Here is a 26,025-nt window from a genome sequence, read left to right as displayed (position 1 = left end):
AGTGGTCACAAAAAGATGAACCTGAGCTTAAGGCTACTAAGGATAGCCAGATAGTAAAGAAGTCGTAACCTCTACAGGGCCAAAATAAAGTACATTCACTCAAACATGAGTCCAAATGGTTTTGGCCATGTTTCCAATTACAGAGTTGTGAGAAAGAGTTGGAAGACCAGTTATGGAGGTTCAGCACATTCAAATCCCACTTTGTCTCAAGACCTGTGTCTTCAGTCTGGTAGGAGATGCTGGAGACTGTCCCCCAGTTCAGTTGGCCATATCCAAAATATAAACTAAAACCACCTATTATCCTCTAAAATTAATACTTTTTTATTACATCCATTCAAAAAAGATTAGAAAAGGTGTTATGCACTGTGAATACAAGAGGATGCCTTCCTGTGGTATTATTTGTAGGGGCGTGAGAGCAGCGAGGGCCTGGAATATCAGGCTCCGGTGTCAGGGTTTGAAGACAGGGAATATACTGGCTCACCCTGCATTATTCCCTGCCTGGCAGCGGAGGTTTCTCACCCTAGTTTTGTGGTGCCCCTGCTCCACGTTGGCTGTCCCTTCTCTGCCCCTACTCCCCACATAATGTGGCATCCACCACCGTGTTAGTGAGAGAATAAACGTCCAGTAGATGAAATATACAGTCCGTATCTAATAGTCATAATACTTTCAGTTGTTATAGAGGCCATACACAAATTCATACTGCTACGAGGTGATCAACAGTCTGATAGGACTCCTCAAATTGGCCTAAAATGAAAAGGTACTTAATTATTGAAGCGATCAAGACGCCCGGACGCGTTTCCCCCTCGTCACTGGGGATACAAAGACTAAAAATTAGTTAGTTTGATACTTGGCCATCTGCATATTGATGAATTAGGTTATTCAAATAGCGCCTATATTAGTAGTGGGGCTTATCACCCATAGTGCGGGTTTCCTCTGTAGAGAGCGTCCCTCCTCTACGTGTTGATCCGGTGATATTTGATCAAAAATATTCCAGCAAACTAGGAAATCTATTGCCAAGAATTGGTGGGCAAGTGCACTGCCATCAATAGATGAAGTGATAAGATGTCTAAACAACACAATCTTGGAGAATATGCAAGGTGTTGATTCTTACTGAATTGATGATGCCCTACAAATTTTTAATTCACTTTTCTTCTCTATCTCGTTCTGTTTTTGAGATAAAAATGCTAACTCCGTTGTTTTCCACCAGGTGGTGCTATAGGTGGTTTCATTGCGTAGCGCATGGCTACTTTACAGTACCTAGACACCACTTCTATTCCTATAGCTGCCGCCGTTCTCAAGTTAATGGCGGTGGACAGGATATGGGTGGACACACTGTATACACTGTTAGGATTTGGCTCTGTATCACACTGCCATCAGTTGCCACGTAATTCCTCATAGGCAATTTACCAACTTACGCTTCTCTAAATTACCTAAACTAAGATAAAGCAAAGAGGCGAAGAAAACACAAACATTGCAATATCTTTCACAGAGTTTATTACACCGTGGCCCAAAGAAAATATCTGCACGTTTGTATGTTTTACCTGTGTTTGTGTGGGTTTCCTACAACACTCCAAAGACATACTTATAGGTAGTCTACATTGTGGGGACAGTGTTGAAGGCTGTATAAAGCACAGTAGAATCAATGGCGCTATACAGGCTAAACATATATTACACGGTGCTAGAGTTTACTGTGTTATATGCCCTCCCTAATTATTTTACACATGGCCTACACAACTCCTTAACCCCAGCGTAGATACAGGGAGCTAGAACTAAGAATACAGAATTTGGCATGCACAAACCATCTATTCCACTTTTGTTTTTTGAAACGTTATTACTGGATTACTTGTCAGTTTTATGGTAAGGTAAAAGGGAGTGCAGAATATGCAAATGGAATGCCATGCACCTGTATCCATTCCATTAGGTGGATTGTGGTAAAAGGAAGGACACCTCTAATATGTGATCCTGTATGCCAGCTAGATGTTGGTGGCAGGGAAGGGTATATGACTGCAAATAAGGCTATATGCAAACGCTGCATTTTTTGCTGCAGTTTTGTTGTCAGAAAGTTTTGACTTTTGACTTCCCAGTAAAGTCTATCAGATATTTTGTCTCCAGTTTGTCACAAACTTCTGACAAAAAATGCAACATGTTCTATCTTATTGTGTTTTGTCCCTGCGTTTCTCACTAGTGATGGGAGGATTCTCAGATCAATCCCCCTAGATTGATCCCTGGTATCTGGCCGGATGCCAGTCCCCAGAATCTGCGGCAAAGGTGATGGAGTATGTGCTTCATACTCACCGATCACCAGCACGGCTGTCACACTGCTCCCGCGACCGCTTATTCTTCTTTTGGGGCCACTCATTAGGCTCATATATATTCACTGCTTCCCCCGCCCACCAGCATCTGTGATTGGTTGCAGTCAGACAGCACCCCCAGTCTGTGTGACAGACTGACGCTTCCAATCACAGACCCGATCTGCGGGAGTACAGTAAAAATAAGGTTTTTTTGTATTTGCAGGGTCTCAGATGCCTGCCATCCCTAATCTAGGGCTTAGGGTCAGCTGTGAGCTAATGGTTGAGACACTCCTGGACGGCTGCAGGCTGATATTTTTAGACTGGGGGGCTCCCAATAACTGTGAGTCTCCCCATCCTGAGTATAACAGCCCCCAGCTGTCTGGCTTTATCTTGGCTGGCTATCAAAATTGGGGGGGCACACTTTTTTAATTTATTTTTACTGTACACCCGCAGACCGTGTGTGTAATTGGAAGCATCAGTGGCCAGGGGAAGCGATGAATATCCATGAGCCTAATGAGCAGCCCCGGAAGAAGAATGTGCGGCTGCAGGAGCAGTGTTCAGCCGCGCAAGGGACTAAGTAAATCGCGCCAGCTTTATTTTTTTCTTTAGTTTTACTTTTTTTTTTTATTTTTATTTCCCAGAGTGTCTGCTTCCCCCCTGGGTGCCTTTGAACCCGCGGGGGTTGGGCTTCACAATTTGGTCCACCCATCACTATTTTTTCACTAACAAATGCTTTAAATTCAGAATTAAATACACCAAAAAAACTCACTAACAACGCACCATCATTACAAGCGGGGTTTTTTTTTTTACATTTACAGGCAGTCTGAGACAAGGTGCAGTTTTAGTTGCAGTTTGGGTAAAGTTAGGGTATATGCAAACGCTGCAGTTCTCACAGTTTAGGCTTTGTTTGGAGATCATTAAGTCTGTGTACACAAACGTTACGACAATTCTAAGGCTATGTGCGCACTAGAAAATGGATTTTTCTTAAGAAAAATCCGCACCCTGTGGCAGAATAACGCACCCGCGGTATTGCCGCGGTTTTATTGTGGTATTGCCACGGGTTGGTACATGTGTTTTAATGCATTCAATGCAATAAAGCACATTGGAAAAAAAAAAAAAAAGTAATTTCCTTCTGAGATAGATAGCTAGAAGACAGATCAATCAACAATCAACACGCTGCAGTTCTCCCGAGCGGTAGTGTGTTCCCATTACCGGTCGTGAGAAATGACCTGTAATTACCTCTGCAGGCTCATTGCGAGGCTGCATTCTGTACAGTGTCAGTCGCGGCTGGATGCAAGCAACCTGGGACCTCGGTGGATTACGCCAGAGCTGTGTGTTTGTAAACGGGTGAAAGAAGGGCTTTTTTTGTGTTTTATTTTAAATAAAGGATTTTTTGGTGTGTGTGTGTTTATTCACTTTACTTACGGGTTAATCATGAAAGCTGTCTCATAGACGCTGACATGATTAAGACTGGACTTAGTGGCGGCAATGCACTGCCATGAACTCGTTATTACCCCGAATTACCACCGCATCACGGCAATCGGGAAGAGCTGGGGACACTCCGGGACTGCCGCATTATGGATGTGACAGTCCCGGGGCAGCTGCGGGCTGATATTCTCGGCTGCGGGAAGGGGTATTAACCATGGCGGCCCTCGCCCTCCCCAGCTTGAGAATACCGGGCCGCCGCTGTGTGTTTACCTCGGCTGGACGGTAAAAATACGGCGGAGCACACGCTTTTTTTGGTAATATGTATGTTTGATTTGCATGTGTATTCTATATGTCTGTGTCTGTGTGTGAGTGTGATCTGTGTGTTTTCTATGTCCGGGTCTGTGATGTGTGTGTTTACTCTGCTCCGCTTCCTCTTCTGTCATAATGACATCACTTCCCTGCAAAACGCAGGCAGTGATGAGCATTACCGCAGGTAAACCGCGGCTATACCAAGGGTATACCACACATCATTTGCTACCTGCGGTATACCCGCGGTATTTCGCGATTACATTACAGTGAATGGAGTGAAATAACGCAGGTACCTGCGGAAAAGAAGTGACATGCACATTTTCTCAAGAAATTCTGCAGAAAGAATGTTCTTGAAAAAAAAACGCAGTGTGCGCACAGATATTTTTTTTCCCATAGGTTTTGCTGGGAAATGTCTGCAGAAAGGTTACAAACATTTCTCAAGAAATTTCTGGAGCAAAACCGCGGGTAAAAACGCACTGTGCGCACAGGGCCTAAGGCTGTAAGTTTATATTGCTGAATGAACTGAGGCAATAAAAAAACCTAATTTATGGTAAATGGACAAATCTCTCTGAAGTCTGACGTGCTGTCACTACACATGCACAAAACACACCCAACCACACTTTCATATCCAATATGGCGCAGAACATAACTCCTCTAGCCAGGCGCGGAAAGTTACAGCTAAGGATTGCAGCAGATTCTTTCGGTGATGTAAAACAAGTTTTTAAACAGGCAATGAAATGTTTTTCATTACAGAAACAGTCGGGGACTGCAGCTGATTCTAATGTATGTATACTATTTTTTTATTGACTCCCCTGACAAGGAAACAGTTTTTTGTTGTTTTGTTTTTTTGCCAGGAGATGCAGATTTGGTGGTGAAATTTATACACCATATGACTGCACTAAACCTGCATCTCCTGGCAAAAAAAATAATCGCATTACTACCGCATTTTGATGTGTTTTATTTTTTTTTGTCAGAAGATGCAGATTAACTGCAGGAATATAGTGTATAAATTTTAGCAACAAATCTGCATCGTTATGCAAAAAAAACAAAACAGCGGTTTTCTGCAAGGAAATGCAGGTCTTTGAACTCAGTGACCTCATCTGAGGTGAGGTCACCTGAGGTCAGTTTACCTGCGGTCACAGTGATGTCACCGCTTATCGCTGCGGCTCAGTCATACTCTGCCTGAAGCCCACAGCGTGCAGACATGTTCTGTGCGAATGGACTGTGCGCCTTCAGTATATTTGTAGCAGAGCTGGAATCGTTGTGGCACTTTGTATAGATTACATCAGAACTGTATGTTTGGGGTAAATAAAGGGTTGAAAGGGTTTGTTGGATTTATTTTACTAGGACTTCGTGACAGCTTAAGCATTAACCCCTTATTACCTTGTTTGCCACCACACCAGGGCAATTGGGTTGAGCAGAGTAAAGTGCCAGGATTGTTGCATCTAATGGATGAGACAATCCTGGGCCGCTGCAGGCTGCTATTTTTAGGTGGGCCTTATAACCATGGGTCACCCCAGCCTGAGAATACTAGCGACAAGCTGTCTGCTTTATCATGGCTGGACATCAAAATTAAGGTGGGGACCACACAACATTTTTTTTTTAGATTATTTATTGAAAATATTTTTGGAAAAAAAAAAAAAAAGAAATCTGGCTCCCTTTTATTTTGATAGAGACAAGATAAGCACATGGCTGGGGGCTGCAGCCTGTGGCTGTATGCTTTTTCTGTGCGGGGTATTATAATGTAGGAGGACCCTTCGCCAATTTATATTTACACCAATATAGACACACAGCATCTGTGATTGGTTGCAGTCAGACATGCTGCCACACAGGGTGGGGGTGCGGTCTGACTGCAACCAGAGACGCGGGGCCTGCCGGTGAGCGGGGGAAGCTGTGCATATGTATGAAGGATAATGAGCGGACCTGGAAGTAGTATGAGTGGCCCCAGAAGAAGAGTTTCAACAGCTGCGTGGCAGACTGGTAAGTATAAAGTGCCCAGTTTTCCGTTTTTTTTTTTATTATCCGAGTTGCCAGATCCAGATAGGTTCCCAGAGTTCCCTGAGAACTCTGGGCCTTGAGTCGGTGCATGGGTGCTTTTGAACCCACGCGATTCTGGACTTCTACAGTCCAGGTCCGCCCATTACTACTCTCCAATCAATCCTCAGTAGCAGACGAGATCTTATTTCTGTCCATCTGCTACACTAATGCCTCAACTCTGTGCCAGTCATTGCACTGGCTTCCCATCTGCTATAGAAAACAAAAACATCTTCACCCACAAAGAATTCCAGTATTCCATAACCATGCAACTACCAACCTATTTGTCCACTCCATTCTATTAATCTAAAACTAACATCACTCAATCCGAACCTCCCATTGCTGCTTCAGATCTCCAATGTGCTGCACCAGCTCTCTGGAATGCACTACCCTAATCATATTAATTCGCAGAGATCACAATTGTGCAGACCCCACCCCCCCAAAAAAAGCAAACAAACAAAACAAACCATTTTTAGCAAAGACTAAGACATATCTCTGCTCAGAATCTGGTTTTTAGTTTCAAACATTCCCTCAGCCCACTCCTCAAATTTATGCCATCTTTAAGTCCCTATACAGCCCGCATTCTAAAAAGAGTAAAATTCCATAAGCAACAGATTTACTTATATAAAATAAAAATTTAAAAAAGATGGCAACGAATTGGTAAAAAATACTGCAGAGAATTGGCAATCTGCGAGTAGCCTACCTCATCTGCTAGCAAACTAAAAGAGCAAGGGATTTATATGAGACTAATTTCCACAACAGCATACTGAAAGCCAGCTGAATTCAGTGAGAAAATGTGGCTTGCTGGTTTCACATCAGCGTTTGTTTGCCTAACGGCAAAATAACACAAGCCGCATGTGACCGGATCCTGCCCTGATTTCAATTCATTTTCAATGGAATCGCGGTAAGATGTTGTTGCATGCGGTTGGGTGAGTGAGGCACACCTCGGATCCGTTGTTTAGCATTTTTTTTTACCTAGGTCCCAAAACGCAACATGTTGCGTTTTTGACCTTGGTCAAAAAAACTGCATCTGAACGGATCCTGCAGCTTGCGGCTGGAGCTGTAATGTATGTGAATGGGTGCCGGATCCCACTTTTCAAATGCTGTTGCATCCGTCACGAACGGATCCAGTTTGCCCTACAGAGCATGCTCTGAAGCTGCCTGGTGTGAACAGAGTCTCGGCTGATCGCTCATAAAAGCAAGCTACTGGCTGATCAGCTGATCGCTCATAAAAGCCGGCCGCTAGCTGATCAGCCGATGGCCGGCTTATATGAGCGATCAGCTGGCTTATATGAGCGATCAGCTGGCTTATATGAGCGATCAGCTGGCTTATATGAGCGATCAGCTGATCTCTCTCTATCTCTCTCAAGACCAGGATCGTGGAGGGGTGAGAGGGAGTAATAAACATGGAGTCTCTAAGTGTGTCTGTGTATTTATTTCTAACAAAGTATTTTTTCTCTGTGTTGTCTTTTTTTTTTTAACCCTTTATTGGAGATTCTTAATGGCTGGGTCAAACTTGGCCTGACATTAAGACTCTCTGGCTTAATATCAGCTGGCAAAACAAAGCTGGTATTAACCCCTTATTACCCAGCATGCCACCCAGCACCAGGGCCGCTGTGGAAGAGTTGGATACAGCGCCAGAAGATGGCGCTTCTACGTACGTGCCATTTTCTGGGGTTGCTGCGGACTGCAATTCGCAGCAGGGGGGCCCAGGGAGCTTGGGCCACCCTGCACTGCGGATTCCAATTCCCAGCTGCCTAGTTGTACCTAGCTGGACACACAAAAATTGGGCTTAGCCCAGGTCGTTTTTTTTTTATTTCATGAAATAATTAAAAAAAAAGGGCTTCCCTATATTTTTGGTACCCAGCCGTACAAATAGGCAGCTGGGGGTTGGGGGCAGCCCGTACCTGCCTGCTGTACCTGGCTAGCATACAAAAATATGGCGAAGCCCACGTCTTTTTTTTTTTTTTTTTTTTTTATACCCCTAACGTTAGGGTTGTGTGTTTGGGGTTTTTGTTTTTTTAATGAATTTAAGAAAAAAAAATATATATATACACATGCGCTTTGCCCATCGAGCACCAGAGCATTCTTCTGCTCACTCATCCCTACTCCTGACCACAGAGCCAGCAGAACAAGTAATCAGATCAGCTAACTCCTGTGTCAGCCGATTACTTGTTCTGTGTACCGCTGCATCCATCACAGAGTGTGCGGCCTGTGAGGTCAGCTGAGTTCGGCCGGCACTGGAGTCCGCTGATCTGAACTCACAGCCCGCACACTCTGCGATGGATGCAGCGGTACACAGAACAAGTAATCGGCCGACACTGGAGTCAGCTGATCTGATTACTTGTTCTGCTGGCTATGAGGTCAGATCAGCTGACTCCAGTGCCGGACGAACTTAGCTGACCTCATAGCCCGTACATGCTGTGATGGATGCAGCAGTACACAGAACAAGTATCGGCCGATGCTGGAGTCAGTTGAACTCCTGACCACACAGCCCGCACACGTGATCGATAGCAGTGCATCCACAGCGTGTGCAGGCTGTCACATCAGGAGTTCAGCTGACTCCAGTGCCGGCCTATAAATTCTATGTCCCGCTGCATCCATGATCCAGTAAATAACTGCGGTTGCATGCGTTGGACATTCCATCTGCAGGATCCGGTGATATGCGCGTTGCGTTTTTTTGCCGATAGGCAAAAAAAACTGATGTGAAACCAGCCTTATACTAGCATAAAGTAAAAGGAGTTCTTGGCAGCTACGTGCTATTTTAGCCATCTGTTCACATGAGTATATCCTTAACTCTGCTGCCTGCAGAGGTGAAACAGGAAGCTTTTGCCAACCAGCCACTAAACGCACTGCTCAAAGCTATTTTTAAACACATGAATGGTTCCTCAAGTTAAAACAGTGCACAATCCTAACATAATCAGGAGACCAAATGTTTCTCGGCCGAAGCCACAACTTTGCTATATAACAAGTTGTAGCTGAATCCACCGTGGAGCGCTGTGAAATGTTATAGCTGTACCCAGTAAATGACCAAGTGTGTGCAAAATTCTTGCCATCATAATTAAAGGGAACCTGTCAGGTCCAATATGCACCCAGAACCACGAGCAGTTCTGGGTGCATATTACCATTCTCTGCCTAACCGTATATAGTAGCATAGAAAAAGACATCTTTAGAAAAACTATTTCTAAAGATCCTTTATCTTATGCTAATGAGTGAGGGGACTAGTCCCAAGGGAGTTATATCCCCCGACTAATCGCCATGTTAGCACGCCCACAGGGGCGTACCAACATGTTATTCAATGCAGCGTCACCAGCAGTGACTCGTGTACCTATGTTCGCTGTGACTGCGCTTTTGAATGCTCCGGGCACTTCCAGTCATGCGCAGTAGACCTCTCTGAAGCCGGGACACGTACCCCGGCTTCATACCGTGCATGACCGGAAGTGCCCGGCATTCAGATGCACAGTCATAGCCAACACAGGTACGTACAGCACCGCTGGTGATGCTGCATTGAATAGCATATTAGTACACCCCTGTGGGCAAACTAACATGCTAAGAAGGCGGCTAGTCAGGGGTATAACAGCCTTGGGGCTAGTCCCCACCTTCATTAGCATATCATATGAGATCTTTAGAAATACTTTGTCTACAGATCCCTTTATCTATTCTAGTGTATACAGGGACGGTTAGGCAGGGATTAGCAATATGCACCCAGAACTGCTCGTAGTTCTGGGTACATATTGCATCTGACAGGTTCTCTTTAAGAGCAAACGTGGAAAAACTTCTTTTGTCTTAAGGCTATGTGCGCACTTACCGGATTGTGCCGCGGATTTTTTGCGGTTTTGCTGCAGAAAATGTTCATAACATCTCTGCAGTGAATCACCAGCAAAACCTATGGGCAAAAAAAATCCTGTGCGCACTATGCGGAATTTGACAGCTGCATGTTTTGCTGTGGGATTCCCGCAGCAAAAACAATTGCATGTCACTTCTTTTCCGCACGTCGCTGCGGGATTTCACTCCATTGACTGCAATGTAATCGTGAAATCCCGCAGGGAATAACGCAGGAAGCAAATTCTGTGCGGTTCACTGCATTTTCCTGCGTTATTCCCTGCGGTATTTCGCGGTTTACCTCCGGTAATGTACATCGCTTGTCTGCGATTTTGCAGGGAAGTGATGTCATTACAGGAAGAGGAAGCAAAGCAGAGAGTAAACACACACACATCACACTCACACACAGACATCACAGACATAGAACAAACACAGACACAAACATATAGAATACACATAGAAAGCAAACGGAAATATAGAAAACAAAGCACGTGGGCTCCGCTGTATATTTACCGTCCATCCGAGGTAAGCACACAGCGGCGGCCTGGTATTCTCAGGCTGGGGAGGGAGAGGGGCAGGGTTAATGTCCCCCGCCTCACTCCCCCTCCCGCAGCCGAGAATATCAGCCGCAGCTGCCCCGGGACTGTCGTATCCATTATGCGACAGTACCAGAGTGTCCCCCGGCTCTTCCTGCCGCCGTGTAGCAGTGGCTGTCAGGGTAATACAAGGGGTTATTGGTGGTGGATCACCGCCATTAACTCCAGGCTTGATCATGGCAGCGTCTATGTGACAGCTGACATGATCAACCCGAAGTAAAGTGAAAAAACACAGACACCGAAAGATCCTTTATTTTAAATAAAACAAACAAGCCTCGTTCACCATTTTATTAACCCCTCCCGAAACAAAGCTCCGGCGCAATCCACAGCTCCGGCGTAATCCACAGGTCCTGCGCTGCTTACATCCAGCCGCGACTGACACAGACACAGCGCTGAATGAATGCAGCAGACAGCAGAGGTAATTACCGGTCATTTCCCACAGCCGGTAATGTGAACTCACTGCCGACCGTGGGAAATGCAGCGATCTGTCCTCTATCTATCGGTCTATCCATCTGTCTGTCTGTCTATCCCTCTATCTATCTATCTGTCTGTCTATCCCTCTGTCTGTCTATCTATCCCTCTATCTATTCTTCTGTCTATCTATCTCAGAGTGAAATGACTTTTTTTTTTCTTCAATGTGCTTTATTGCATTGAATGCAATAAAGCGCGGCAAAACCGCGGCAATACCGCGAACACTACCGCGGTAAAACCGCAGCAAACCGCGGCAAACCGCATGCGGTTTTCGGGTGCGGTTTGCTGCGGTTTGTTACCGCGGGTGCGGTAATTTTTGAATACCTGCGGAATTTTCTTGAGAAAATTCCATTTTCCAGTGCGCACATAGCCTTACATAGTTTTATGCAGCATTGCCATAAAGGGCTAAAAAAACAAAACTGGGGTATATGGTTTCAGGGGCAGGGACGTCACTCCCCTATCAAAAGACACTCATCGTGGACATCAGTTGATCAACTTGGGTTGTTACACTGGTCCATAACCTTGCACCATAATATGGGTGCAGAAACGTGCCCCAAAAAAAAAGTGGAATTGTCCATAGGTACATGTTCAGAGGGAAGAACAACATGCGAAGACCAGTATGTAACAGACATCTGGACATATGGGACTTTTTTCTAATTTAAGCCGTTCAGATTGTACAGTGAGGTAAGCGGGAACATGTCATTAGAGTGATGGTTCCTGAACAACGGGCAGCATGAATCAGAGCCTGGCTATACAACTGCAGCCAGATAGGTTTCATAGTGTTTAAGGTAGTCTTAAGTCCTTTGAGTACAACCCATGACCTAACCTAACATGTTGATCCAGAGGAAGGCAAAAAAAAAAAACCCAATGAGCAGACAATAGGAGCCACATTAGGAGAAAAAAAAATCATTCCTGACTGCACATACGGCAATCAGACTAGTTCAATGGATCAACCCCCCATCACATAATCTCGTGCACATAACCAGTAATATTATACTTTCCAAGAAAGGCATCAAGGCCTCTCAAAATTTAGTTGTGAATCAACTAGTACAAGAGTATGTGGTAAAGAGGGCCATAGTCCACTGCTCTTGCAGTAAAGAACTGTGTGTTTGGCTAGCTATGAAAGACCGATCTAAAATGGTACGGCGCCCATTTAGCATCCCCTCCCCCACCATTCCCATATGTAAACATAAAGAGGACCTATCAAGTAACTGGAGTGGGGCAGCAGAAGTCAGCAGGGGCCACAACAGACAAGTCTCGTCTCTCGCCCCTGACGACTTCAAACTATATGGTATAGTCAGAAGGAATCTAATGGCACATTGGAATGAACAGAATATATTACTTATTAGTACAGTGGAACCTCGCTTAACGAGTAACCCAGTTAACGAGAATTTCGCTTAACAAGCAAAGCTTTCTGTAATTTTGTAACTCTGATTACGAGAAAGCTTTGCTGTACGAGCAAAATCCTCACCGCACACACTTCCGGTTCCGTACATCCACCGCGCTCTAACTCGCTCTTGCAGTCAACACAAAAACGCACAAGCACACACATACAGTATTATGCTCACCTTACCTTCCGTTCCACCACCAGCCTCATGGTTCTTGTAGTTCCCCAGTACATCGTGACGAGGTAGGAATCCTCACGGCGAACTACAAGATCCATGAGGCCGGCGATGGAACGGAAGGTAAGGTGAGCATAATATGTGTACCTTCAGTTCCAACGTCAGTCTCCTGAGTCCTGTAGTTCGCCGGTATAGGCTGTGCATCGGCAACCATAGCAACGAAGCAGGAACTTCCTCTGTCAACTTCCGCTACTCAAAGGCAGCGCGCTGGCCAATCAGAGGCAAGCAGCTCCTGCCTTTGACGTCAGCGCTCTGGCAGCGGAAGTTCCTCCCTCGTCGCGATGGTTACCCGATACACAGCCCGTACTAGCAAACAGCAAGTCCCAGGAGACCGGCGATGGAACAAAAGGTAAGGTGAGCATGATATGTGTGTGTGTGCTTGTGCGTTTGTACGTGTGTGGAATGACACAATAGGGGACCAGGATGGGACATTTAACAAGTTGTGGAACGAATTGTCTGCATTACAATGATTTCCTATGGGAAATGTTGCTTTGCTGAACGAGTAACTTGGTTAACCCCTTAACGACCCATGACGTACTAGATACGTCATGGATCGTGTGCCGGTAAGCCCCGCCCCCTGCCGCCGGCAGGCGGCGGCGAGACGCGCACATATCAGCTGTTATCAACAGCTGATATGTGTGCCTGCTAGCCGCGGGTGGAATCGCTTCCACCCGCGGCCATTAACCCCTTACATTTCGCTGCCAAGGTCTTGGCAGCGATATGTATATGGACGCCGCCATGACAGTGACTTACCCCGCCCCCACCGGAAGTCACGTGACATGATCACGTGACTTTCGGCGGTTGCCATGGTAGCACAGGGTCATGTGATGACGCCTGTAGCTAACATGAGTCACTTCCTCTCAATGCCGGAATACAGCCGGCATTGAAAGTGAAGCAGCAAATCTGCAGTTCTCAGCTCTGTAGCTGAGATCTGCAGATAGTGCAGAGCGATCGGATTGCTGATCGCAATAGCCCCCTAGGGGGACTAGTAAAATAAAAAAAAAAGTAAAAAAAAAGTTTTAAAAAATTAAAAAAAAATAAAAAAACCTAAAAGTTCAAATCACCCCCCTTTCACCCCATTGAAAATTACAGGGTTAAAAAAATAAAAAAATACACACATATTTGGTATCGCCACGTTCAGAAATGCCCGATCTATCAAAATATAAAATCAATGAATCTGATCAGTAAACGGCGTAGCGGCAAAAAAATTCCAAACGCCAAAATTACGTTTTTTGGTCGCCGCAAATTTTGCGCAAAATGCAATAACAGGCGATAAAAACGTAGCATCTGCGCAAAAATGGTACCGTTAAGAACGTCAGGTCGAGACGCAAAAAATAAGCCATCACTGAGCCTCAGATCCTGAAAAATGAGAACGCTACGGGTTTTGGAAAATGGCGCAAAACGTGCGCCACGTTTTTTGGACAAGCTTGTGAATTTTTTTTAACCCCTTAGATACAAGTAAACCTATACATGTTTGGTGTCTACAAACTCGCACCGACCTGAGGCATCATACCCACACATCAGTTTTACCATATAGTGAACACGGTGAATAAAATATCCCAAAAGAAGGGAATTTTGTTTACTTACCGTAAATTCCTTTTCTTCTAGCTCCTATTGGGAGACCCAGACAATTGGGTGTATAGCTTCTGCCTCCGGAGGCCACACAAAGTATTACACTTTAAAAAGTGTAACCCCTCCCCTCTGCCTATACACCCTCCCGTGCATCACGGGCTCCTCAGTTTTGGTGCAAAAGCAGGAAGGAGGAAACTTATAAATTGGTCTAAGGTAAATTTAATCCGAAGGATGTTCGGAGAACTGAAACCATGAACCAAAAGAACAAATCTTCATGAACAACATGTGTACACAAAAAGAACAACAGCCCGAAGGGAACAGGGGCGGGTGCTGGGTCTCCCAATAGGAGCTAGAAGAAAAGGAATTTACGGTAAGTAAACAAAATTCCCTTCTTCTTTGTCGCTCCATTGGGAGACCCAGACAATTGGGACGTCCAAAAGCAGTCCCTGGGTGGGTAAAGAATACCTCAATAACAGATAGCCGAAAACGGCCCCTTCCTACAGGTGGGCAACCGCCGCCTGAAGGACTCGCCTACCTAGACTGGCGTCTGCCGAAGCATAGGTATGCACTTAATAGTGTTTTGTGAAAGTGTGCAGACTAGACCAGGTAGCTGCCTGACACACCTGTTGAGCCGTAGCCCGGTGTCGCAATGCCCAGGACGCACCCACGGCTCTGGCAGAATGGGCTTTCAGCCCCGAAGGAAGCGGAAGCCCCGAAGAACGGTAGGCTTCAAGAATCGGTTCCTTGATCCATCGAGCCAAGGTTGACTTGGAGGCCTGCGAGCCCTTACGCTGGCCAGCGACAAGGACAAAGAGCGCATCTGAACGGCGCAGGGGCGCCGTGCGAGACACGTAGAAACGGAGTGCTCTCACCAGATCCAAAGAGTGCAAATCCTTTTCGCATTGGTGAACTGGATGAGGGCAAAATGAAGGCAAGGAGATATCCTGATTGAGATGAAAAGGAGATACCACCTTAGGGAGAAACTCCGGTACAGGACGCAGAACCACCTTATCCTGGTGAAAAACCAGGAAGGGGGCTTTGCATGACAGCGCTGCAAGCTCCGACACTCTTCGGAGTGATGTAACTGCCACTAGAAATGCCACCTTCTGCGAAAGACGTGATAAAGAGACATCCTTCAGCGGCTCGAAAGGTGGCTTCTGGAGAGCCGTCAGCACCCTGTTAAGGTCCCAGGGTTCCAGCGGGCGCTTGTAGGGTGGAACTATGTGGCAAACTCCCTGCAGGAACGTGCGGACCTGCGGAAGCCTTGCCAGGCGTTTTTGAAAAAATACTGAGAGCGCCGATACTTGTCCCTTGAGAGAGCCCAGTGACAAACCCTTGTCCATTCCGGATTGAAGGAATGAAAGAAAAATGGGTAAGGCAAACGGCCAGGGAGCAAAACCATTATCAGAGCACCAGGACAAGAAGATCCGCCAAGACCTGTAATAGATCTTGGCGGACGTTGGCTTCCTGGCCTGTCTCATGGTGGCAATGACATCTTGAGATAACCCTGAGGACGCTAGGAGCCAGGACTCAATGGCCACACAGTCAGGTTGAGGGCCACAGAACTCAGATGGAAAAACGGCCCTTGAGACAGTAGGTCTGGGCGGTCTGGAAGCGCCCACGGCTGACCCACCGTGAGATGCCACAGATCCGGGTACCACGACCGCCTCGGCCAATCTGGAGCGATGAGAATGGCGCGACGACAGTCGGATCTGATCTTGCGTAACACTCTGGGCAACATCGCCAGAGGAGGAAACACATAGGGCAGTCGAAACTGCGACCAATCCTGAACTAACGCGTCCGCCGCCAGAGCTGTGATCTAGAGACCGTGCCATGAAGGCCGGGACCTTGTTGTTGTGCCGTGACGCCATGAGATCGACGTCCGGCGTTCCCCAGCGTCGACAGATCTCTCGAGAGTCGAAACACGTCTGGGTGAAGAGACCATTCCCCCGCATCCATGCCCTGACGACTGAGAAAGTCTGCTTCCCAGTTTTCCACGCCCGGGATGTGAACTGCGGAGATAGTGGAGGCTGTGGCCTCCGCCCACATCAGAATCCGCCGGACTTCCTGGAAGGCTTGATGGCTGCGCGTACCGCCCTGGTGGTTGATGTACGCGACCGCCGTGGCGTTGTCCGACTGTATGCGGATCTGCCTGCCCTCCAGCCACCGATGGAACGCCTTTAGGGCTAGATACACTGCCCTTATTTCCAGAACATTGATCTGCAGGGAGGACTCTATCGGAGTCCAGGTTCCCTGAGCCCTGTGGTGGAGAAACACCGCTCCCCACCCTGACAGACTCGCGTCCGTCGTGACCACAGCCCAGGTTGGGGGCAGGAAGGATTTTCCCTGCGATAGAGAAGTGGGAAGCAGCCACCACTGAAGAGAGGTTTTGGCTGCAAGGGAAAGAGAGACGTTCCTGTCGAGGGACGTCTATCTCCTGTCCCATTTGCGGAGAATGTCCCATTGGAGTGGGCGCAGATGAAATTGCGCGAAGGGAACTGCCTCCATTGCTGCCACCATCTTCCCCAGGAAGTGCATGAGGCGCCTCAAGGGGTGTGACTGGCCCCGAAGAAGAGATTTCACCCCTGTCTGCAGTGAAAGCTGTTTGTCCAATAGTAGCTTGACTATCGCTGAGAGAGTATGAAACTCCATCCCTAGGTAAGTCAGTGATTGGGTCGGTGTCAACTTGGACTTTGGAAAGTTGATGATCCACCCGAACCGCTGGAGAGTCTCCAGAGCGATCGGCACATGGAGATAAGCATCCCTGATGTCGATTGATGCTAGGAAGTCTCCTTGTGACATCGAAGCGATGACAGAGCGGAGAGATTCCATCCGAAACCTTCTGGTGCTCACATGCCTGTTGAGCAGTTTGAGGTCCAGAACGGGACGGAAAGATCCGTCCTTCTTTGGCACCACGAACAAGTTGGAGTAGAAGCCGTGACCATGTTCCTGAGGGGGAACGGGGATCACAACTCCTTCTGACTTCAGGACGCTCACAGCCTGAAAAAGTTCGCCGGCCCGAACTGGGGGCGGAGATGTTCTGAAGAAACGAGTCGGAGGACGAGAGCTGAACTCTATCCTGTAACCGTGAGACAGAATGTCTCTCACCCATCGGTCTTGGACATGTGGCCACCAGGCGTCGCAAAAGCGGGAGAGCCTGCCACCGACCGAGGATGCGGTTCGGGGATGCCGGGAGTCATGAGGAGGCCGCCTTGGAGGCAGTGCCTCCGGCGGTCTTTTGGGGGCGTGACTTAGACCGCCACGCATAAGAGTTCCTCTGGCCCTTCTGTGGCCTGTTGGACGAGGAGGATTGGGACTTGGCTGAGGGCCGAAAGGACCGAAACCTCGATTGTATTTTCCGTTGCTGAGGTCTCTTCGGTTTGGACTGGGGTAAGGACGAGTCCTTTCCCTTGGATTCCTTAATGATTTCATCCAATCGTTCGCCAAACAATCGGTCGCCAGAAAACGGCAAACCGGTTAAGAATTTCTTGGAAGCAGAGTCTGCCTTCCATTCGCGTAGCCACATGGCCCTGCGGACTGCCACCGAGTTAGCGGATGCCACCGCTGTACGGCTAGCAGAGTCCAGGACGGCGTTCATGGCGTAGGACGAAAAAGCCGATGCCTGAGAAGTCAAAGACACAACTTGCGGAGCAGAGGTACGTGTGACCGCATTAATCTCAGACAGACAAGCTGAGATAGCTTGGAGTGCCCACACGGCTGCAAAGGCCGGGGCAAAAGACGCACCTGTGGCTTCATAGATGGATTTCACCAGGAGCTCTATCTGCCTGTCAGTGGCATCCTTGAGCGATGAGCCATCTGCCACTGATACTACGGATCTAGCCGCCAGTCTAGAGACTGGAGGATCCACCTTGGGACATTGAGCCCAACCCTTAACTACGTCAGAGGGGAAGGGGTAACGTGTGTCATTAAGGCGCTTAGCAAAGCGCTTGTCCGGAAATGCTCTATGTTTCTGGACAGCATCTCTGAAGTTAGAATGATCGAAAAAAGCACTCCGTGTACGTTTGGGAAACCTAAACTGGTGTTTCTCCTGCTGTGAAGCCGACTCCTCTATAGGTGGAGTTGGGGGAGAAAGATCTAGCACCTGGTTGATGGACGCAATAAGGTCATTTACTATGGCGTCCCCTTCAGGTGTATCAAGATTGAGAGCAACATCAGGGTCAGAGCCTTGAGCTGCGACGTCCGCCTCATCCTCCAGAGAGTCCTCAAGCTGAGACCCCGAGCAGCGGGAGGAAGTCGGGGAAGATTCCCAGCGAGCCCACTTAGCCGGTCTGGGACTGTGGTCCGTGCCGGAGTCCTCCACGTGAGACCTAGGGGCCACCCCGGGAGCACGCTGCGGCGCAGACCGAGAGGGACCTGGAGGCGATGATCCAACAGTGCCCGGGGCCTGTGTAAGGACCGGTCTGGACTGCAAGGCTTCTAGTAGCCTGGCAGACCATTTGTCCATAGATTGAGCCATGGATTGTGAAAGCGAATCAGAGAGTTTCTCAGCAAAAGCTGCAAACTCTGTCCCTGCCGCCTGGACAGGGGAAGCAGGAGGGTCTGCCTGAGCCGAGGGTCCCCCTAGTGCCCGAGGCTCCGGCTGAGCAAGTGCAACAGGGGCCGAGCATTGCTCACAGTGAGGGTAGGTGGAACCTGCAGGTAACATAGCCGCACAAGAGGTACAAGTTGCAAAATAACCCTTTGCCTTAGCGCCCTTGCTCCTTGTGAACGACATGCTGTTGTCTCCCAAGAGAGTGATCACTGAGGGTATATAGCCAAAAGCAAAACAACCCGGCCGAGCAGAGAAAATATATATATATATATATATATATATATATACCGTATATATATATATATATATATATATATATATATATATATATATATATATATATATATACCGTATATATATACCGTATATATATATATATATATATATATATATATATATATATATATATATATATATATATATATATATATATATATATACTCTGGCACCCTAGGGGGACCAGCACCGGGTGACCGGTGTGGCTTACCGACCGCTCAAAGCGGTGTGTGTCCACCAGATTCCCTGCCCAGGTCTCCCAGAGCTGTGATCTGTCCTTCAGAACTCGTTCCTGAAATCCTCCACCGGCAGAATGTGTAAAAAATGGCTGCCGGAGCTCTCAGGGGAGGAGGGAGCCGTGGGCGGCGACTAATAAAGTGCGGGAATCTGGTGCCCCACAGTGATCAGTGAGGGGGGGGGGAGGAAACCTAAAGTATGCTCCAGCCCTCACTGTCGACGTCAGGTCGACCGTCCCGCCCTTACCCCTGACTGGCAGGCCCGGGGGCGGGAGTTATGTACTAGGCCGCAATGAAGCCGGGGACTAAATTTAATACTGCGGCCGAAAAACAGGCGCGGTCTGCGCGGAAGTCCCGGTCGTCACAAAAACCAGCCGCAGCTGCGGCGTCAGTGACACCAGCGGTCCAAGCACTGTCCCCATGGGGACCCAGAGTACCTTTGGATGCAGGGCCCTGTCCCTGATGATACCAAGTCTCCGGTCCGGCAGATTCCCACAGGGGCTGCGGAGGGAGCCCGGTCCCAGTGAATGGATGACCGGTTAGGATCCCACTTCACCCAGAGCCTCTATGGGATGGTGAAGGAAAACGGCATGTGGCTCCAGCCTCTGTACCCGCAATGGGTACCTCAACCTTAACAGCACCGCCGACTCAGTGGGGTGAGAAGGGAGCATGCCGGGGGCCCTGTGGGGGCCCTCTTTTCTTCCAACCGATAAAATCAGCAGCTGCTGCTGACTAAAATGGGAGCATGAGTGCATGTCTGCCTCCTTCTACACAAAGCATAAAACTGAGGAGCCCGTGATGCACGGGAGGGTGTATAGGCAGAGGGGAGGGGTTACACTTTTTAAAGTGTAATACTTTGTGTGGCCTCCGGAGGCAGAAGCTATACACCCAATTGTCTGGGTCTCCCAATGGAGCGACAAAGAAACTATTGTACAATCCCACTTTATTTGCAATTTTTCCGCACTTGGAATTTTTTTGCCGTTTTCCAGCACACTATATGGTAAAACTTATGGTTTCATTTAAAAGTACAACTCGTCCCGCAAAAAACAAGCCCTCATATGGCAAGATTGATGGAAAAATAAAAAAAGTTACGCCTCTCGGAAGAAGGGGAGCAAAAAACAAAAACGTAAAAACGGAAAGTGCCCGGGGGCTGAAGGGGTTAATAAGCACACTCCCAGAACGGATTGTTCTCGTTAACCAAGGTTGCAGTGTACATAAAACCAGATATTACATGTCTTATTTTATTTATATGATAATTGATACCACTGATGCCTCAGATCATGGTAATATCATTCAGAGCTTTGCTTTACAGCAGCCTCATTGACCCTAGGAAACAATAGGCTTTAAAAGCCATTAAGCATATCTAGCCATGCTCTTCAGAAGAGGTCATAGTGTAGGAAAGAGAGGAAGGGCACTGTCACATTTGTGAGTGGTGGATCCTGTGTAATCATGGTATATAAAGGTGTTATCATTGTAATCCTGTCTGATGATAAAGACGTCTTGGCTATCTAATGTGTAGGAGATGGCTTTAATCATTAGCGTGGAAATCCAAATAGAAAAAAATAAATCTAACTCAAATAGAAATAAAACTGAAGTCTTTATTTCAACTTTAAAATCCATTTCCATAGAAGGTGAAATAAAATGCAGCCGGATCCCCATGGTGATTAGATGTGATGACCATGGGTGGCAATGAGCTATGCATTTCAGACGTCCTGCATCCTACGTCAAAGTTAACATGAGTGGTTAGTTTTGACAAAAGACACAGACGTGTGAAACGCAAAGCTCATTCCCACCCATGGTCATCGGATCTAATCAGCATGGGGATCAGGCTGCATTATTTCACTTTCTATCGAAATGGCCATCTCACGCCTCATGCACCGCGGCTTCAGAAGATGGAGGATGAAGATGGCCGAAACCCACATCCACCGCAGCGACCGGTTTAGGAGAGTATTATAAAGTGTTTTTTTTGTTTCACACAGTGGCCTAGGCTCTTATATACAGCATGTTAGACTCCTGTATATAAGAGCCCACTGGTGGTGGCTGCAGCTTATAGGCCCAAATCTGGTGAGATGACAGACCTGGAAGCCATAGTCAGCCACAATGGGTTTATGTGAGCCCGAAGCGGCTTTTACAATGCGAGTCTATGGAGCCGAATTCCGAAACTCCAGAGATTTACACTGTAGAAGCGACTTCCGGCTGACAAACCCCAGTGTGACCTGGTAAGTCAGAATACAAATATGTAAGTGAGAAGAAAGCCAGAGCAGCGCTGGAAACCTGGGAAGACAGCACTCAGTCAGTATATTACCGCAACTATACTACATGTACATTTACACTGGTTCAGGCAACAAAAACATTTGGTGGGAGAGCTTCTTTAATAAACTGCACTAGACCGCCAACCCTGATGATCACATCACCACTACAGTTGGGCTGGAAGAAAGTGCAGCTGTCAGGAAAGAGGTCAGAAGTAGAAGGACCTGGGCAGATTAATAAAGTGGGGTCCTTTTGGAGCAGGAGCCTGTGTGTGATTCCTTAGAGCACTCTCTAAAGCGAGAGCACAGGGAAATCCAGATGGAAAATTGTTGCTGGACTGAATGAATGGCCATTCCTCTACAGGTTTATGCAGGGTAGTTTTCTATTTACGCGGAATAAAATGAAACAATAAACAACGGGGTCATTAGAGTCCACACACCGTTGCTCAGTCTGGTGATAAACCCATATATTTAAAGGGAAAAAAGGGCACAGTGTCTAGCTACTGTTCTCACTGGACTAGGTAGCACATTCCTATATGGCAGGACGTGAAGGAGGGGCCAGCGACTAGGAGGCGGGACACAGACTACTGTGCGAGGGCTATACATACAGACATGTTACACATGTGTGGGTGTGTACATATACAAACATGCACTACTTACTATACACGTGTACAGAAAAATGTACATACAAACATAGGAAGTTATGTATAGTAATCAGTGCATGATTGTATACATACACCCCGGCACACGCCGCGCACAGAGGCAGGCCCCGGCACACGCAGCGCACAGAGGCAGGCCCCGGCACACGCAGCGCACAGAGGCAGGCCCCGGCACACGCAGCGCACAGAGGCAGGCCCCGGCACACGCAGCGCACAGAGGCAGGCCCCGGCACACGCAGCGCACAGAGGCAGGCCCCGGCACACGCAGCGCACAGAGGCAGGCCCCGGCACACGCCGCGCACAGAGGCAGGCCCCGGCACACGCAGCGCACAGAGGCAGGCCCCGGCACACGCCGCGCACAGAGGCAGGCCCCGGCACACGCCGCGCACAGAGGCAGGCCCCGGCACACGCAGGGCACAGAGGCAGGCCCCGGCACACGCCGCGCACAGAGGCAGGCCCCGGCACACGCCGCGCACAGAGGCAGGCCCCGGCACACGCCGCGCACAGAGGCAGGCCCCGGCACACGCAGCGCACAGAGGCAGGCCCCGGCACACGCAGCGCACAGAGGCAGGCCCCGGCACACGCAGCGCACAGAGGCAGGCCCCGGCACACGCAGCGCACAGAGGCAGGCCCCGGCACACGCAGCGCACAGAGGCAGGCCCCGGCACACGCAGCGCACAGAGGCAGGCCCCGGCACACGCCGCGCACAGAGGCAGGCCCCGGCACACGCCGCGCACAGAGGCAGGCCCCGGCACACGCAGGGCACAGAGGCAGGCCCCGGCACACGCAGCGCACAGAGGCAGGCCCCGGCACACGCAGCGCACAGAGGCAGGCCCCGGCACACGCCGCGCACAGAGGCAGGCCCCGGCACACGCCGCGCACAGAGGCAGGCCCCGGCACACGCAGGGCACAGAGGCAGGCCCCGGCACACGCAGCGCACAGAGGCAGGCCCCGGCACACGCAGCGCACAGAGGCAGGCCCCGGCACACGCAGCGCACAGAGGCAGGCCCCGGCACACGCAGCGCACAGAGGCAGGCCCCGGCACACGCAGCGCACAGAGGCAGGCCCCGGCACACGCAGCGCACAGAGGCAGGCCCCGGCACACGCCGCGCACAGAGGCAGGCCCCGGCACACGCCGCGCACAGAGGCAGGCCCCGGCACACGCAGGGCACAGAGGCAGGCCCCGGAACACGCAGGGCACAGAGGCAGGCCCCGGCACACGCAGCGCACAGAGGCAGGCCCCGGCACACGCAGCGCACAGAGGCAGGCCCCGGCACACGCAGCGCACAGAGGCAGGCCCCGGCACACGCAGCGCACAGAGGTACACCCCTCGCTCGGTATCAGTGTGTGATCACAATGCGGTGGAGGGACTCTACACATTCCTACAGACGTGGAGCGGCCCCGCGCCATCCTCTCACCCCACAGACGTGGAGTCGGCCCCGCGCCATCCTCTCACCCCACAGACGTGGAGCGGCCCCGCGCCATCCTCTCACCCCACAGACGTGGAGTCGGCCCCGCGCCATCCTCTCACCCCACAGACGTGGAGCGGCCCCGCGCCATCCTCTCACCCCACAGACGTGGAGCGGCCCCGCGCCATCCTCTCACCCCACAGACGTGGAGCGGCCCCGCGCCATCCTCTCACCCCACAGACGTGGAGCGGCCCCGCGCCATCCTCTCACCCCACAGACGTGGAGCGGCCCCGCGCCATCCTCTTACCCCACAGACGTGGAGTCGGCCCCGCGCCATCCTCTCACCCCACAGACGTGGAGTCGGCCCCACGCCATCCTCTCACCCCACAGACGTGGAGCGGCCCCGCGCCATCCTCTCACCCCACAGACGTGGAGCGGCCCCGCGCCATCCTCTCACCCCACAGACGTGGAGCGGCCCCGCGCCATCCTCTCACCCCACAGACGTGGAGTCGGCCCCGCGCCATCCTCTCACCCCACAGACGTGGAGTCGGCCCCGCGCCATCCTCTCACCCCACAGACGTGGAGTCGGCCCCGCGCCATCCTCTCACCCCACAGACGTGGAGCGGCCCCGCGCCATCCTCTCACCCCACAGACGTGGAGCGGCCCCGCGCCATCCTCTCACCCCACAGACGTGGAGCGGCCCCGCGCCATCCTCTCACCCCACAGACGTGGAGCGGCCCCGCGCCATCCTCTCACCCCACAGACGTGGAGCGGCCCCGCGCCATCCTCTCACCCCACAGACGTGGAGCGGCCCCGCGCCATCCTCTTACCCCACAGACGTGGAGTCGGCCCCGCGCCATCCTCTCACCCCACAGACGTGGAGTCGGCCCCGCGCCATCCTCTCACCCCACAGACGTGGAGCGGCCCCGCGCCATCCTCTCACCCCACAGACGTGGAGCGGCCCCGCGCCATCCTCTCACCCCACAGACGTGGAGTCGGCCCCGCGCCATCCTCTCACCCCACAGACGTGGAGTCGGCCCCGCGCCATCCTCTCACCCCACAGACGTGGAGTGGCCCCGCGCCATCCTCTCACCCCACAGACGTGGAGCGGCCCCTTTCCCTGGGAAATACAGGTCTCATTGTGACCATGAACACCAGTGTAGCGCAGCCCCCCATTCCTGCCCGCAGGAGCCGTCACCTGTGGCCAGGGGGGCACATACCCCGGCGTCCTGCTGGGGGCGCTCACGTCCGCCCCGTACCCTGCTCTCCATGTCCGACCTGCCTCAGGTGAGGCCTACCCACCCCGGGCAGCCCAGGCCTAGACCGATCCAGCCGGGCAGCACTTACCGGGCCCCACCGCCTCCATCTCCGCAGCAGTCCTCTCCGGGAGTCTCTTTTTCTCCGGAATATTTGCTCCGGGTGGGGGTCCCTCCACGGACGGAATCGGGTCTGGGGGAAGGGACGAAGCCTCCGGACGCCCGGCGCCTCCGCTGTCTGGGAAGTGGCGCAGCTCGGCGCGGAGCGGCAGCAGAGAGGACGTCTGTGCTGCGGGAACACGGAGGGGAACGGGAGAGTCGCGGGTCAGCTGTGCCCGTACGGCGACACCGGAGACGGAAAAGAGGGGACCGAGCATGGGGCGGGAGCGCGCACTGAGGGGCGGGGGCGCGCACTGAGGAGGTAGGGGAGGAGGCAGAGCAGAGTGGGCGACGGGCACCAGGCAGGCTGGATGGCAGCTATACATGTGCTGCCCTCACATAGGTGGCATGTACACATCCCATCCAGCAGAGCAGTGGGTACAGTGCCCAGGCCCGGATATCGGTGTTCTCACACTTCCACACAGAAGAAAGCTGCTTCTTTCCATTCTGCCATCTTTACAGAACCACATATGGAACCGTGTCCAGTGAATACGCGGCTGAGGCGGGCGCTTCCCGGGATTTCAGGACTGGGCAGTATAGCGCCTATGGCACAGGGTACACTATGGAGAGCGCCAGTCCTCATTGCCAGTTACAGAGGAGACGACTGCTCGAAATCAAAATGTACGGAAAAAATGGCACTTAGAATACTGAAAAGCCTCCAACTGGCCCCAAAATATGCGTAGAACACCCCGAAATCCTCTACAAATGTAGTCAACCCCTTTTCAGCTCTATACTGCAAACACAGCCTTTATTGGGCTATCTGGGGCTTTGGCCGAGCACTAACAGGCAGGTAGAGGCCACCCCATTGTGGCCGGCACTGTTATCCGCCGGCACTGCCGGCGATCCAGCGGCTTCTGCGGACGGTCCATCCACAGGCTTGTATTCCGCTCCGCTCTGCTGACAGGGTGTGACTGCTGACATTGTGCTGATTGATAGCCGGCTTCCCTGTTAGGCAGGGCGGAAAAAAGCCACTGATCTGTGGAGGCGACGTCAGCAGGAGCGGCCTGTGTCTGCTCTGTGCCAAGGACAGCATGGGGCACAACAGGCAGTTAGTGAGCAACTACCTAGAAGTGCTTAACGTGTT

The 26,025-nt window shown here is 50.5% G+C and overlaps 1 protein-coding gene across 1 annotated transcript in view; it reads right to left on the bottom strand.

Moving 5' to 3' along the window:
• AGO4 (argonaute RISC component 4) overlaps positions 1–25,008 on the bottom strand; it is a 109,431-nt gene extending 84,423 nt beyond the window's left edge. Inside the window, exon 1 of the mRNA XM_075336028.1 lies at positions 24,874–25,008. Within this exon, the coding sequence (XP_075192143.1) occupies positions 24,874–24,892 (19 nt within the window). The 5' untranslated portion in view covers positions 24,893–25,008. The remainder of the gene's footprint in view (positions 1–24,873) is intronic.
• Positions 25,009–26,025: the final 1,017 nt, after the last annotated feature.

Source organism: Anomaloglossus baeobatrachus, chromosome 2 (genome assembly GCF_048569485.1).
Source record: "Anomaloglossus baeobatrachus isolate aAnoBae1 chromosome 2, aAnoBae1.hap1, whole genome shotgun sequence".
NCBI classification, from domain to species: domain Eukaryota; kingdom Metazoa; phylum Chordata; class Amphibia; order Anura; family Aromobatidae; genus Anomaloglossus; species Anomaloglossus baeobatrachus.
The sequence above is the reverse complement of the archived record's forward strand: the minus strand, read 5'-3'. Positions and strand labels throughout refer to the sequence as shown.